Source organism: Stylophora pistillata, chromosome 3 (genome assembly GCF_964205215.1).
Source record: "Stylophora pistillata chromosome 3, jaStyPist1.2, whole genome shotgun sequence".
In the NCBI taxonomy this organism is placed as follows: domain Eukaryota; kingdom Metazoa; phylum Cnidaria; class Anthozoa; order Scleractinia; family Pocilloporidae; genus Stylophora; species Stylophora pistillata.
In genome coordinates, this window is record NC_142521.1 from 42,503,560 (window position 1) to 42,520,043 (window position 16,484).

Consider the following 16,484-nt stretch of genomic DNA (forward strand, 5'->3'; position numbering starts at 1 on the left):
TTGGGAATGAAAAATATAAATTTTTACCAAAAATAGGGTGTACGCTCGAAAACTGGAAGTAATGTATAATTGGGGGGACTTATATTTACATATGCTACAGAGAAGTTTAACACTGCATTTTTTTAATCATATCAGATCAACTGGGCATGATGTTCATGTAAGCTAACTGGATACTTGTATAAGTTATCTTTTAAAGGCTGAAATTTCATGCATTGTTTAAAACAGTGGTAAAATGGAATGGAGTGAACAGAAACACATTCTCCTGTGCCATGAAGTCTTGCAGGCTGAGCCATACAGGGCTAAAGAGAAGACTGTGGGCAGAGCACAGGCATGGGAGAAAATTGCCAACATTCTCAACAAAAGAGCAGAGTTTAAAGTTAACAAGAGGTCTGTAAGAGATCATTATATGGTCCTGGTGGAAAAATTAAAAAAAAAGACTTCACAATAGTTAAAAGCCAGTGGCATCAGTCCTGAGCCAACCAAGCTGGACAGACTACTCAAAGAAATCATAGAGAGAGCTGAGGCCTGTGATCAGTCAAGAGACGAGGAGGATGAAAACACAAGAGAGAAATATCAGAAAGAACAAGAGCAAGCTAAGGATATCAGGCTCAAAGCCATGGAGTCATTGAGTGAAACGAAGAAATGGTCACTTTCAGATGGGGATGGTAAAATCAAAACAAGGCCAAAAAGAGGCAATCCAATGGAACTGAAATGGTGGCCTCTTTGAGGGAGCAGGCAACTGAGGAGAACAGGCTAAAAGAGAGAGATATAGAAATAAGATCTGTGCAGTTGGAGAAAGAGACTGAGAGGCAGCAATTGCTTGACTAACAGCATAACAGCCTGATGCAACTGCTGTTACAACAGCAGCAGCAGCAGCAACAACAACAACAACAACAACAGTTCCAGTAACAACAACAGCAGCAGTTGCTACAAATGCAAACCTACATGGCTCAACAGCAACAACAGCAGTATAAGATGCTTATGGAAATATTAGAAAAGAAAAATTGGAAAAAGAATTGTAAATCCTCAAATATGAGCACTCTCCTATCCACGAAAATTTGAAATAAGCACCCTGCCCCCTTCCCTGGCCCAGATTTGAACATTAATACTTGCTTTCAATTCAGCTTGCGAACATGTTTAAAGTGAACTGAAAAGGATCCCTCTTGAATAAGCACCCTACTGTTTTTAACTCAAAATTTGAAAAAGTACCCTGAGCACCACTTATTTGAAGATTTACAATATTATACCATGAAACATATATTTTATGCCTTTATTTTTTGTAATATTGTTGAATATCTTTTGAGCTACTCTTTTAAAACACTTTTTTTAAACTATGATTGTATCGGCCCCAACCAAAGCAACAGACCGGTACATATTAACTTCTTGATCAAAAGAATCACCATCTACTTCAGGTGGAGTCTGTTAGTGTGATGAAATTGACTGCTTACATATTTTTTATGCTTAACATATTTTTTATTGCTTGTGATGTCTTCATGCTTTCTGTATTACATTTTATATAATTTGTTGATGACACAATTTATTCATACCAGCATATTCATTGTAATTACTTATCCTCAAAAGGTATATTACTGATGAGAAATTAATGCCATGTATAGAACTTTAAAATTTACATGACTTGCTATAATATAAAACTGGGCACATTACTTCAAAAAACTCTATGAACTTTGCCATACAGTGTAATGAGCATTTATAACACAAGCCCTTATTTTTATTTTGGTACAGAAGATTAAGTGATTAGACAAACAGAGTCCCCACAGTTATCATGTTATTTTTAAAAACTTGTAAGTACATAAAAAGCAAATTGATATTTGTTTTTTATTTGTCTGTCCTGTTATTAGCAATTCATTTCGTCCAAATCTGTGGATCATGTCACCCAAACGACATGGGTATGCAAATCTTTTTAGCAACAGTCCCTCTATGCGGTTGGCCTTAGTTCGTTGGTGGCAGCACAGACTCGCAGGTAATCCAAGGGCATCAGCAAGTCTGACAATGTCCATTTTTCTTACTCGAAACTCCTGAAAACACTCTGCTTCGTCCATAGAATCGAGATCAAAACGATCGTAGTCAGCGTGAGGAAATGATGGATTTTTGGAGAAACTAGCGTCATACAATAACAAAAATTCTTCTTCGGAAATAAAATGATGACTCCATGCTAGAGAAAGCATTTCTCGAGCTTCCTTTAAACTGGACATCGTCAAGATCGAGAGTACGCCAAGGATGTGTTTACATTTCACGGTCGACCGACAACGTCTGTAAATTTTTCTTAACGCAGTCATGTCACGAACTCTGTTGGCGACAACGTCGTTCCCAGATTCCCCCTCCTGCGAACGTTCGAACGTCCGTGACAACCAAAGTCATCGATGCTTGAGGTCCCTATTCAGCCCACAAAGCATCCGCCCCTACCCCTCCCTACTCAGGTGAAGAAAACATGGCTTCAGAGACGAAGCGAGCCTGTACACCTCTGAGTAGTTTGAGTATGGATGTACTCGAACAGCTTAGTATGAAACTAAATCCTAGACATCCTATGAAAGATTTTAGATATCTTGCCGGAAAAATGAATTATACCTACGAAAAGGTAAGGAATTTTGAGCGACAAAAGAACCCGACGGTGTCCCTGTTACACGAATGGTGGATGTCTTGGCAAAAAAACGGAGAAGTTAAGACAGTGACACATCTGATTGAACTTCTAAAAGACATGGGAAGAGACGATGCTGTAAACATTCTCAGACCCGTCGAATTTACAGGTAGATCTGGTCAAATATCTAGAGCGTTTACTTTAAAACATGCCCAAAATCGGTCAATTTGCGTTTATAAGATGATCTGCACAGGCATGTAAGAAACTATTACGAAAATGAAAAATAGCTATTAGTGGACATGAAATTTCGCAAGTATAACTGAAGTGTACTTTTTTATATTTTTTAACTAATTCCTTTGGACGCTTCGTTCGACCAGCAAAAAGAATTTAATCCCTGGCGCCGTTCGATTGCGTCCATTAGTACACAAACAGCTTCTTTTAATTCTTTCCTCGAACCTGTCTTTTTACGAAATGTGTCATCACCTTGAAATGAAAGTTGTTTGTTGGAAACTCCTCTTGGTTGTTGTCTATTTGAGCTTTGACCTTGTTTACTTTCAGATCTATTTTCCGCCTAGAGATTGACTTCTCTTGAATAACTAATGTTTCAATCATTCAGTAAGCTTAAAGCAGCTTTCGTGGAAGAGTAGATTAAAAGATAGCTTTAAAAACATTTCTCAACGACCAAGGGAGAGTGACTCCGTAAAGTAAATTATCTTTCTTGTTCTGTACACTGCCAGCCACATTGGTTACAATTTTAGTTCTCAGAATAAAGTTTCGGTATGATGTATCAAATGATTAAATAGCAAGGCTACTTTTTGTTAAAAGAAATGAACTCTGATTGTTTAAAAGAGCTGAGAATCTGAAATATCGTGTCTCTGGATATAAAAACACCATTTCTCAATGCCACAAAAAAGGTACCTTTTTCACTCTTTTGAGAAAACCACTTCTAACCTCAAAAAAAGTACCCATTTACGGTTTCTATGACATTGCTTCTAAGCAATGAAAAGATGCAAATTTTTATTTAACCCTATATACCTTAAGAGTGACCAGCATCTAATTTCTCCCAATAGTAATGCAGCTGAGTCATTTATTAAGATAATGAGAATGTAGGAAATGATTGCCAACCCAGAGAACTTTGATTGGAAAACAAATTCTCCTTGCCAGTCAAAAGAAATGTTTGGAGAAGAGTACAGAGAAAATGGATTCTGATGTTAGTGTGTACAGGGTAAAAATTTTGTTTGGGAAAATTGCAAAGGTTAAACTGTCAACTATATGGAAGGCCCTATTTAAAATGCCAGTCTCATCTAACTACAGGTTCAAGGAATCAAGTTTCAAACAATGATGAGGGGGCTTTTCATTTTTAAGAATCTGACCTAGGGATAGGAACTTTTTCTTTTTATCAAGTTAAGGTGGATTGGGTAGCTAATCAGGAGAGCATTGGCATGATATTACCTTCTAATGGAGCCAGCTATGTAATAAATCTATTAACAAAAACTTCCATTTCAAATATTTCAACTGGGAATTTTTTTACTCTAGATTTATCGCAACATTCAAGTGGAAAAGACTACCAAGCAACACATGTTGCCCTCCCTCCTGAACCACCTTTTCCAATTGGCGGTAATTTATTTGGAGCATATTCCACTGGAGGTTTGCTGATTTTGTTCCTCATTTGATTATAAAGAATGTCTATTGATTTATTAATTACTTAATACTACATAAGATGATGCTTTTTTCTAAACTTTATTTTTCACAATGTCACTCCGCATTACCAATAGTGGATAGACTGCACTTGCAGAACAATACCTTTCTCACTACCATTATACAGCTGCTCCAAGTAGAGCTACAAATGACATGCAAATCAAGCACAAATATACTGCCATGTTTGACAGTTGGTGATTCGCTCCTATGGTTGAAGGGGCTACTTATTCTGAAGATTAGCCCACCAGGGATCAATGTTGTCAGGTTTTTATTTGTACTAAAGTAAGACACAGCTCGTTACATCCGTGGTTATGTCGTAGTCAACTGAAATTAAATAATTTCGGGATACATTATTATCTACAATATTCTTAGTCGAAATGCTAAACGGTTTCATAACTTACAATTTGTGTTTCTGCGTAGTCGGATCCCTTGATGTTTTATCTTGATGTTTGCGTTTTTATGACCGTTGATGACCAGCTTCGAATGATGTTACAGCATAAATTGTTCCTTTTAAACTATAAGTCATATGACCTGATTTTCCCGCAGCACGTAATTGAGGCGAATTCGTAATTAGGATAATTAATTCTACTTTTTTACTACGTGCTCCACTGAACATGCAAATCAGTTGATTATTTCGTACTGTAAAAACAACCTTTTTAACTGGTTGGCTGTATGCAATACACTTCTTCTATCTGCTTGGCTTTTCCCACTTTTTTTGAAATGTGCATGAAATACAGCAGTTAAGTTATAAATAACTTATTAGAGGTTTAGATGTGTGGTACAGGCTCATCAAAATAGGGCACAACTCATGAAATACTCAGCAATACTACACACTAAAATGTCTACTAAGATTTATATCACTTGACATTGATGATAATATCTACTCCGATTGTCCAAATATGAATTACTGTCACCAATAAAAGTCCTCCTCAAGACTATTTTTGCCCTGACAATAAGATTACATCAACAGAAAATCTAGATTACAAGGCTTAACTTTGTATACCGTTCGACAAAATCTTTTTAATTATGCTGATGTAACCGAGAGTGACTTTGATTTAAGATTTCTACAAACCAAGAAATTAATTGACAATTTTTATTTTGACATATTCTGTGGTCCAGATTTGAAAGAAACACGTCCACCTCAAGAGAACGAATACCCATACAACAACAACTTAACTCCACCCAGGTCAATGTATTACGTAGGGGAGGATGGCAGTAAGTTTGACTGAAAATGCTGCTGAGTTGTTTATATTTAAAAGGTTGAATTATTGTTTAGTTATCCCTACTCCCTGAAGAATTTTTCCTTTAAAAAAAAAACTTACCCCTCAACACTACAAACGGTCCCATTTTTCCTGTATCTCTTAGGTGTTGTTTTGAATAGTCTCAGTCTGTAACTGTGCAAGAATACATTATGAAAGTGCAGTAGCTGTAAAGTTAATTTCAGTTGCATCCTAGCTTTACTGCAATCTCCAGTATAGAATTATACAAATCATCTTTGGAGGAGAACTTAACATAGTGAAGCTTGTATTTTGGAAACCCCTTGAGCTAGGGTGAAGGAGGGGGGTATTTTTTTGTACATCTACACCTGCTGGCTTTTCTTCTTGGGTTTATTTTTTCACCTAAAATAAGAGGGGGAGGGGGGCCCAGGTTCCTCTCCACTGACACTGACCCAAGTTCCTAATTGTTCATCCTATATTTATCATTTAAGACCAAAAATTCTTTACGTTTTTATTAGCTCTTTGTATCATTCCTTGATATGCTAATTGCTATGTACTGAGTGGGGAAAATAACAAGCTATTTGAACATTTGTAGGATCTCGTCCTTATCAAGAAATCATTGCAAATGTTCAAAACACAATGTTCTCTGATTTTGGATCACCTTTAGCTTTGGAACCAAGACCACAAGGTACTGAAATAATGACTAGGATGGTTTTATGAAAAAGGTGTTCCATAAGAACAATCACAAGATGCTTGAAGGCTCTTGTCCATGAAATCTATACTACCTAGCTCTTTAAAGCCAACCAAAAACAAGGTTTGGCTATGAGGTTAAGATGTGAAAGTAGAAATGATAGACTGTGATGTGTGGAACATTTAGAGATCTCATTTATTTACTAATTCTCCCTACGGCCTGCCTTACAATTCTTATAATGTTACTTTGGAGAATTTGACATCTGATCAACTAATTATTCCCTAATATTTGATATCTTTCTTTTTTAATATCACTTGTCTGCTTGATATTGTATTTGCAATGTAAGGAGAAATTCTGCCTTGATCAATCATGGGAGTGAAAGAGTTAAAGCCCAGGTTAAAGCCTGGGTTAATTGAATTGAAGTAAGAAAAAGGAAAAGTTGTGCTGCATGCTGACGAAGCAAATACTGTATCATCTTTCTTTGTTAGATGACTAAGCTCACAAAGTTTCATATCTTTCTTATAATCTACAACTGCAATCTACAACTGCAATCTACATATTAACTCCCATTGCCATGAACAGTCACTGCAGAGTACAGAAAAAAACTAGATCAAAAGTTGCCTAAAAAGATAAATTAGGCTTTAAGACTAATGTTGTTCTTGTTTATTTGTTTGTTTTTTATTGTTGTTGTGGTTTTGGATGAAGTCCGCCATCCCGCAACAGATCGACAAAATGGTAGGATGTTATTTCCTCTCAGTGTTATCATCAATTCATATATCTTATTAACCAAGCGCGAGGGCCGTACTGGGAGAATATCGGCCCGAGGTCTTGACAGTACGGACAGAGCACAGCAAGGTCCGTACAAAAAAGACCGAGGGCCGATATTCTTCCAGTACGGTCCCGAGCAAGCTTGGTTAATAAGAGATTTATTACACGACTGAAGTTCAAAGGGACACAAGTGCGGTATCATTCCAGACCATTCGGGACAGTGCCCGGTCCAATACTGAGAGAATTTTGACCGGCAATAGAGCATTTTGATTGGTTGATTTTAGTTATTGGCCCTCTGACTTCTCGAGTCGTGTAATAAATATAATTATTATATTTTCTGTCATTATTTGTCATAACAATAAGTATACAGAAGGTAACTAAAGGTTTTTTGTGTTCAAGGAGTCTGAATTTTGTTCCTAAACCTTGAATAATCAAATGTGAGAAGGTATCTTCAACAAAAGTTTCATTATTTAATATGGTAGAATTTTTTTTTTATTGAAAGGGTCAGACCATCAATATGGAAATGCTGTCTTAGAGCCCAGTTCAATGGGACAACAATGCATTGTTCCAGAAAGTCCACCACGGCCAGGTGAATATTTCAAATGACAAAATGGAAAATTATTGTACATGAAAAGAAGAGTTGTTCTACATATAATTTTGCCAATTAAGCAAATACTGTTTATATTTATTGTATTAATATTATTATCAATATTATATTATTATTTATTATTATTAATATTGTAGCTGTAGGGGGCAGTAGGCGTGATTGATTCTTTCCTGTGGGGGGAAGAACTACCTGTAAACGAAAAACTAACAAAAGAAAAAATTAAGAAAGCAGGCTGGTTTAAAAGAGAAGTGTGCTGATTTGATCAGATGATTTTGCATTTTGTGTTTTATAAGTCGTAACTAAGGGTTTTAACTTTTTGTCTAATGAATCACAAACCATTTACTGATTATACTGTATTCGCTAAAGCTAGGTGACAATTCAATAGAGAAACAATGGTTTGAGTTTTGACAGTAATGTTGACAGGGAACTATTACTTTAAAATAGTTCCCCTGCTAGAACAAAAACCTTGTACAGTTTCATGAACACAGGCTGGGCTCATTCATTAATATTTCATTCCCCCAGCGGTATCAGACAAAGTTGCTCTTGTCATTGGAAACCAGCAGTATGAGTGCAGCAAATTGAAAGGACTGTTTTACGCAGAAAAAGATGCATATGATGTGGCTCAAGCCCTTTTAAGTCTTGGATTTAAGGTCAGAGAGAGCTCATGTCTGACAGATTGTATCTCTACTCCTGTGATTTAGGATTGATCACAGAACAGGCACCTTTCTTAATCAATGGTCTTGAACAATTTGCTGTTGCTAAATGATTCTTTTTAACTGTTTTGTATTTGGTAAAGCCAACTTGCTGTTACCTGGCAGATAATAAAAGCTTAAAGTGCCCCTGAGATCAAAATTTTCGTACATCATTTTTTTCCATTTTCGTGTTCAGTGTGTCTCCTTCACCTACTCTGCCAAATTTCAGTTTAGACTGAGCACCAGACATATCTTTTTTCGTGCTGTTAAATTCACATTTGATCATGTTCCGGAAGTTGATCACAGGACTCAGAGGAAGTGACATCAAAGGCTCAACGCGAAAATCTCACACAGCAAAATGTCAAGCAAACATAACAGTACTTTACTCTATTCTTCCAAAAACTAAACAAAAATGACTGGGCATCGATGTGTAATTCAAAGCTGAAGTAATCGTGCAGACCATGCTGCAGGTATTTCTCTGCATCGGAGCCTTGCAAATAGATCATAGTGGGAAAAACGGATGTGATTTGTGCGACCTCACCGAGTAAACTTCAACCATACAGAAATATTTGTGATCTACTCTGAACACTTCTCGGAGGACTGTTTCGAGAGATCTGTGTACTTTGAAGGATCTAGGCAAAGAATTCTGTCGGGTTCAGTGCCTACCGTTCAAGAAGAGAAGAGACAAGAAAAACCTTCCTCAGTGCGATCTCAAGGCTGGAAAGCGTAGTCTACAAACCTCCACGGATTTTGTCACCTTTACATATGAGCTGATCAATATCCACCTTTAACAAGTCTCTGGCAGAATACCTTACACAAAGGAAAGTACTCGGTGAACATTGTAAATAAGAATGATAAAATAGCCGAATTGAGGATTGAGATTTCTGACCTCAAAGAGCTCACTTTTATACAAAAGAGATGAAAAATATAGTTGTGTACTCTGATTCTTAAAAAAGCTGGCTTTAATATCAGCGAAAGCAGAACAAACAGCTTAAGACACAGAGCGTAAAAACACTTTAAAATGTAGGCTTGCAGCCAAAAAATGGAGAAAGTGAAAATTTCTTAAAAAACCAGTCAAACTACCAACCATCTGACAGCCAAGTCAGTGTGCTATCAAAGGGTCTCAAATTCATCCCAACACCCGTGACAAATAAATTTAAAATCAGGCCAACTTTTGCAAGATTTATTCGCAAGACAAATGCGCCTCCGTTACACCTTTTACGGACAAAACAAAGAACCACTTCTGTTTCATATCAAACTGAATGCCACCGGTTCAGTCTTCTATCGCCCTTCAGGGCTACTTGGAAAATTGTCATAACACTACTTGCAGATTAGCCTGCGTCGCAGACAGTCTAAACCACCGGTATAGACACGCAGATGGACTATACTGGGGATTGTGTGACATGTCCGGCTGCAACACAGGCTACTTGCAGATCTAAGCCAAAAAATACATTGTAACACGATAAGGTCACGGCTCTAAAAGAGTTGAAACAAACTCTGCTTTAAACCTCACCGAAGCAACACAACAATAGTCACCATGAATAAGACAGAAAAAACAAAGGAGGCCAAAGTGCAACTCAACAACAGAATTCACTTCAAACCTCTCAAAGCGATAGTAAAAAACACGTAGGAAAGAGTTAATGAGATCATTGACCAAATTTATCAGGGAAAACACACTGATGGCTTAGAAATGGCTTTCACAAACTCCCAATACCCACCTTCGGATAAACAATTAGTTATTGCCAAAAACTATTTTTACTAATCACCCAATCATTTCTTACAAAAAAAGGAAAATCCTTTACAACAAGCAAAAATACAGTTCCGAGGCGATAAAGTGATGTGACCACAAAAGCCACATGGGGAGTCCGTGCCATTCTGTGTTTATCTTTATTCGCAGGGCAAAAATTCATCATTTGTCGGCGCAAAACTATCCACAGAAGCTTCAGATGATTTCTGGGACAATTCATCGTCTGAAAAAGTTGACATTTCCCGACTGACAACAAAACAGTTCTCAAAAAAGTAATATGTGTGATTCTCTGTGCAGCGAACAAAGAGAGTTGTGACAAAGCAAAGCATAAGTTTGTTGAGCCTTTGACTTCCTGATGACGTTTTTGCGGGCTTGGCTGGAACATGTTTTCAGCAATGGCGAACGATTTTTAGACGACTTCGAAGCGGTAAAAATTGGTCATCGAAGGTTTTTTTTGAGTTTTTAATGGCAAAAAGGGTCTTAACTTGACCCAATTCAACATTGTGTAAACAATTTAGGCCAAAATAAAATGGTCAATTTTCCTCTCAGGGGCACTTTAATGGTAATCCCATCAGAATCCTTAATGTAATGTGGGTGTGAACTGTATTTTTGTGGAAGACACTTGAAACTAATGGTAAGCCGCTCAAGTTCGAATCAATTGGTTCAGGTTCAATCCCGGCCGGGGACATTGTGTTGTGTTCTTGGGCAAGACACTTTACTCTCACGGTGCCTGTCTTCGCCCAGGTGTAAAAATAAGTACCAGCAAATTTAATGCTGGGAGTAACCCTCTGATGGACTAGCATTCCATTTAGGGGAGAGCAGAAATACTCCTAGTCACTTCATGCTACACAAACTGGAGTCAAGCGCTGGTGTAATTGGCTACTTGGCTCATAAACAGTGTTTACCAACACTTATTAATAAATGATTGACAGAGAGTAAACTGAGTGGTGTATTTCCTTATTTGATATTTACAATGAAGGTTGTGGCCTTGGTGAATCTTTCTTTAAGTGAGATGAGGATTGCTGTTCTTTCATTTTGCAGAATGTTAGGTGAGAAACTTGGAATTAATTCGATAACTTGCTGAAATATCAGGAAAAAAATCAGTTTTCAATGGGAGTCTTAGAAGGGGCTGGTTTTGACTCTACACCAATTGAGCTCCAAAATGGCAACATTTTGTTGATGAAAAACAGAAACTATATGCAACTATTGAAGAAAAACATGTTGCCATATATATATTATATATGGCAATGTGTGGTAGGCAGAAAAAACCAACCACCTAAGTATACATCCCTACAGACCTGTAGTTGCTTTTTTCTGCCTACCACACATTATACCCGCTCTACTATTTGTATCGAGCACTGTTTCACAGACACCAAGTTTAATCCCTCTATACATATATATATATATATTTTTTTTGCTTGTTTGCAATTTTAAATGTGTTCCCACCTGAAATTAATTTTAATCAGCGATACTTAATTTAGCTTTCAAAGCAGGCATAATTTGGGTGAGTGAGTGCTCAGCATTTTCTTAGGGAGAAGTGGTGGCCATCTTTTATTTTAATGACAGTGGAAGACTGGGGAGAGAAAGAAATTTGTACTAGGGGGTGAGCGACAGTAAAAAAATTAGGAAAGGGGCTGGAGTTGGAGAGTGAATAATAATACTTGCCCCTTCCCACCCCCTCCCCTTGCCATCGACAGTTAAATAAATGATTGTGTGCTTCTTAATGTTAACTTGCTCTAACAAGATGCCTGCGCTGCAGGCTATACTCAATCGTAAAATGATAGCCATGGTATCATTATGGCAACTGAAGAAACCAGAAGCTTTGTTTTCTCTTGTCAGTAAGGTTATAACTCCCAATTCAATTCTCATTTCATTATAAGGCAAGGGTGTTTATGGAGTACTTTACTATGCTGGTCACGGGTATGAAGATGGTGGAGAAAACTTTCTTCTTCCGGTTGATGCAAATCTGAAGTATAATCGGCAGGACAGTCTGCGTGCTCAAGAGATCCTTGAGACCATGCAAGCATGTGATACAGCTTTAAACCTGTTGATCATTGATTCTTGTCGAATACGGTAAGAAGTTCTAAGCGTAACTGTTTTTTCTCAAAATAATTAACTAGAAGGCTGTATTTAGTTGTCTGGGATAAACTGTTTATGTTGAAAAGGAAAAATTCTGTAGTTAGGAGAGAGAATATGATGAAGTAAATAAATCTTATGTTGGGAGTAATGTTTGAAGTTTTACCAGCCCCATTATTGTTAACAGGTTACCACAGAAAAGAGGCTCTGTTCACCATTGTAAAAGAGGGCCAAAAGGAAATAACATTTTTGCATATTCATGGTGAGTAACTTTCTTCTTGAGAATTGTCTCATTTCAAATAATATTACTTTACTGATATAATTATGCCAGGCCTATTCTTTCTGTTTTGTGAAAAGTCATTTCTAGTTTCCATTTTGTTGCTGTAAATTACATATTGATAAACTTCTTTCAGAGAAAGTTTAAAACAGTTTCATAGAGGGGTAGTGCCATTTTAAAGAAAATTTACATTGCTCTTTTGTTTTTCTATCTGTGCATGTAAAGGGAAATAGATTGCAATCCAAGACATAAAGGGTAGGCACTAGTTTTCTCCCATGCTCTTCTCATTAATGCCACAATAATGCCTAGTGCCCCAGAGAGGGAGAGAGAAAAGTACAGGAAAAAAGTGGTATATAAATTAGAAAAACTGTGTTATATTATTTATTATTTATTATATTATTTATCTAGTGAAAGAGAACTAATAATAGTCCATTTTACAGCTGTGTGCTTGGTTGCCAAGCCATTTAATGGGAGTGAGGCTAGAGATGACCTTGTTATGATACAAACCTTGTTGCCTTTCAAGTGTAAATCACTTTGTTATCATGCTAACTAGATACAGGTCTCTATCACGCCAAGGTCATCTTCAACCCCACTCCAAATCAAAGGCTTGGCAACTAAGTACACAACTGTAAAATGGCCTATTTTGATCTTGGGTTGTTGTGTCAGTTGCTCTCAACAGGAGGCATATGAAGCGCCACACCAGCCAAATGGCTTGTATGCAACACATTTACTGAAACACATCAGAAGAAATGAGCGAATTGAACTCATACTCATGGATGTTGCCCGTGGTAGGACATTTTTGACGTTGTTTAATATTTTGTCACAATTTCACAATTGTGGGACAAGAAAAAATCTGCATTGCCATGAAGAATTGAACCCTGGACCTTTGAATTCTGAACTCTGTTCTGTTTACATGTAACAGATGTTAGTTGTGCAAGTAGTAGAAATCTGATCCAGAGACCTTGCCATGAGAGTGATGCAGTAGCAGATTGTCGACTCACTGATGGTATCATACCAGACTTGCTTCCAGAGGAGTTTGTGGAACGAATGAAACTCTGGAATCAGGCTCATAGTGAGTAGCAGTGGTGTTGTCCATTTTTACTTGAAAACAGAGAAAACCTTGTGGTTTCAATTTTACAAGATGAGTGTCTTTCTCTTCCACACATTTTGACTTTACCAGTGAGAGCCTGGGTTCTGCTCTTTGCAACAACAAATGTTTCTTGCAGAAACTTGTAACTGGTGGAACTACCTTTTCTGTTTAATATGTTCCAGTGAAAGAGATGTCATTAAATTTTAAATCAAAATGACTAGGTTTTCTAAACACATGGAAAGTACATCAGAATACTGAAAGAATGTTTCTAGAGAATATATAGCAGAAAGTTTGAAGGGTTCAGAGGAAGAGGTGCAGAACAATCATAGAATATCAGAACGGGGTGGGGGTGGGCAATGAGTACGCATGTGGTGTAGGTAGATTATTGTCCATATAGCCCCTCCCCCCCTCCAGTTGTAATACTTTTTGACTTTTTCTTGTCTTGCAATTTCTGCAGCTCTTCCAGATGAAATCCCACCAATTGACAAAGATGGACTGGTCGTATCATTTGAATGCAGATCTCTGTTTTCAAATGTTATGGAAATTAAGATCTCAGCCTATAATGCAAATTCTGTTCCACTGCAAGAAGTTGTGGTGGATCTTCAAGTACCCACAGTAAGTTGCAAACACCATTTTACTTTTTAATCTAAGAGCATTTCTTAGAACAGATTTTATAGTCAATTGGCCACTCTTGATGAATTGAATGACTGACTGACAGATTGATGGATTGATTGGTTGGTTGATGGTTATATCAATTTTAAAAATTTAAAGGTGTGATTAGGGATCTCTAGTTTGAGTGAACTATTTTGGATTTGTTTTTAGCCAGTTGAGAGCAAAGTTCGCCTTCTCTCTGGTGAAGTCCTTGATAAAAATGGAGGAGTTTTACAACAAGTAGTTCAGTTGTCCAGACTACAAAAATTACTGGTATGTGTTAGCTTTCTAATAATCTGGTAGGTAATCAAAACTTTACTCAGTTTGAAAACCTAACTGGCTCATCCATCCACTAGGGGTGGGTTAGTAGACTGCCTCTACCACTCCTCCCCAGGCTTTAGTTGTTTTTAGGGTGCATTAACACACTCCACCGGGTAATCTCTATTCAATGCTCCTTCATTATCTTTTGTAATTGTTTAATTGGAGTTGACTTGGTGAAGCTAAAAAGAACAAGGTTTGTTTGAATCAGGGCTGACAAGGTTATGAAATATCATTTTTTCTGCTGGATGTAGGGTGAGGGTTTCAAGAAACTTGCCACCACCCACCCACCCACCCCCCCCCCCCCTCCCTCCATCCGTTTCTTTTGAACAAGCCTTTGTTCCTTGTGTCGTTTTAAGTTCTTATTTCGAATGAAGAAGTTACGCGTAAAAATCTGAATATCTTCCTTTCCTCTCTCTCTCTTAATGTGCAGGATCCACTAGTAGTGACACTTAAAATGTATTACCGAATGGGAAACGAAATGCGCGATTGGGAAGAGACTGTCCGCCTTGGCTGCCCGCTGGTCTCGTCCGTGTTTGTTCAATGGGACTGGTGGATAACATGCGGCAGATTGCCTGGAGTGAAATGTACACAGGTTTAAATTTTCACGTGTTTTTCACATCACGTGACTCTAAGGCCACGTGGCTCTCAGGTCACATGACAAGCTGGATGTGACGTTAGATCTGTCGCTGAATTGAGTCAGAGAAGGGGAGCAAAAGGCTGAGAAGTGGGGGGGGGGGGATCCTATACCAGTCTTAACTGGACATGTAAAGATGTTACGCCTTAAAATTAGGTTTCCTTAAAGAAACTGTTCAATATGTACTCAACAAAAAGCGGTACCATGAGTTAAGAAGGAACTAACCTAAAGCAAACCAAACTTTATTTTATTGCGTGTGAGTTTGCATCTATTAAAAGACTGTTCCTTCCACTTCCCTTTCCTTCAACCTCTGACTTCCGGAAATGAAAGGTTTATGCTTTTCCAAAGTTTGATGTTAAACTAAAGACGGAGAAAACTTTTGCCCTGCAAAAAAAAAAAAGACTTTTTTTCGACAGTTGGTTTTGCAACAAAACTGATGATGACTAGGTCATCGCTATTTGGCCATTTGATCGTGCGATAACAGAATGCAGCTTAGGGACCTTCGCCAAGGTGGTCGAGCTTTGCTAAGGTGATTAACCGGCTCGTATTAGCTGTAAGATGTGATGGCTGCAAGGGTTATTCTAGAAATTGGGCCAAGACCTTCCAGTGGGCCCCTTTCTTAAATTTTTGTTTGGCCCTTTTTCAAGAAAGGATCCAACGAAAGAGGTATTTAAATTCGTTGAAAGAATCTAGTCAGTGAGGAAACCAAGATGAGATAGGCAGTTGAGACAGTTAAAAGCTATAAAGTTTGAAAGGACTCTTAGATATAAACTATTGTACCAACTACGCCTAGACGAAAATTTTATGCTTTGTTTTCTCTCGAACTGCGAAAATCTCTCAAAGCTGCGTCCTAGAATGAAACCTGCAGCCATACAAGGTTACTATTGTTGTCTAGGTGTGTTGTGAAAATTTTTCAGAGGCCTTTCAATCTTTTTTTATATTTTTCGTTCTAAGTTATTGTTGAAAGAGTGCCTTAGTTTTATAAGGTAGATTTTTAAAATTAAAATTCAACTTAAACGTTTGAAAGTCTTACGCAATTTATAAATCCCTTTCTAATACAGATTTGATAATTGTATGTAAGAGTCCTGGAGATGCGATCTTTTTGTACTTGTTCTGGTCTTGGGAAAAGTATATCTTGAATTAAATAAAAAGAAACTTGTAAAAAGTGTAAAATATTTGATATTAATGTCGCATTTCAAGTCTTACTTATTGCGCCAGAAAACAATTTTGTGGGGTGGGGTGGGGTGTGAGATTTGGGAGCCATGCGGTCCCTCCTCTTCCTATGGTGAAAATGACGACATCGTATCTTTTAATAAAAGTTTACGCCTTACAGATAACCCGGAATTTCCACGCCAATCGCGGAAAAGAGGAAAAGACAAACAAACCAGGAGAAAATATAATTAAGTAATTTGTCTTATA

At 37.5% G+C, this 16,484-nt stretch overlaps 1 protein-coding gene and 1 pseudogene across 2 annotated transcripts in view; both read left to right on the forward strand.

Moving 5' to 3' along the window:
* LOC148736186 (uncharacterized) overlaps positions 1-1,839 on the forward strand; it is a 300,358-nt pseudogene extending 298,519 nt beyond the window's left edge. Inside the window, exon 4 of the transcript XR_015998481.1 lies at positions 226-1,839. The product of XR_015998481.1 is annotated as an uncharacterized LOC148736186 (transcript). The remainder of the gene's footprint in view (positions 1-225) is intronic.
* Positions 1,840-2,427: 588 nt separating this feature from the next.
* On the forward strand, positions 2,428-16,238 carry LOC111331731 (mucosa-associated lymphoid tissue lymphoma translocation protein 1). The gene is made up of 15 exons (XM_022936900.2): positions 2,428-2,765; positions 4,133-4,243; positions 5,414-5,509; positions 6,107-6,199; positions 6,908-6,937; positions 7,473-7,559; positions 8,100-8,227; positions 10,996-11,065; positions 11,897-12,089; positions 12,280-12,354; positions 13,036-13,157; positions 13,292-13,441; positions 13,917-14,074; positions 14,282-14,383; positions 14,862-16,238. Exons 1-15 carry the CDS (start codon positions 2,450-2,452, stop codon positions 15,027-15,029), a joined length of 1,899 nt encoding a protein of 632 aa, XP_022792635.1. The 5' UTR covers positions 2,428-2,449; the 3' UTR covers positions 15,030-16,238.
* Positions 16,239-16,484: the final 246 nt, after the last annotated feature.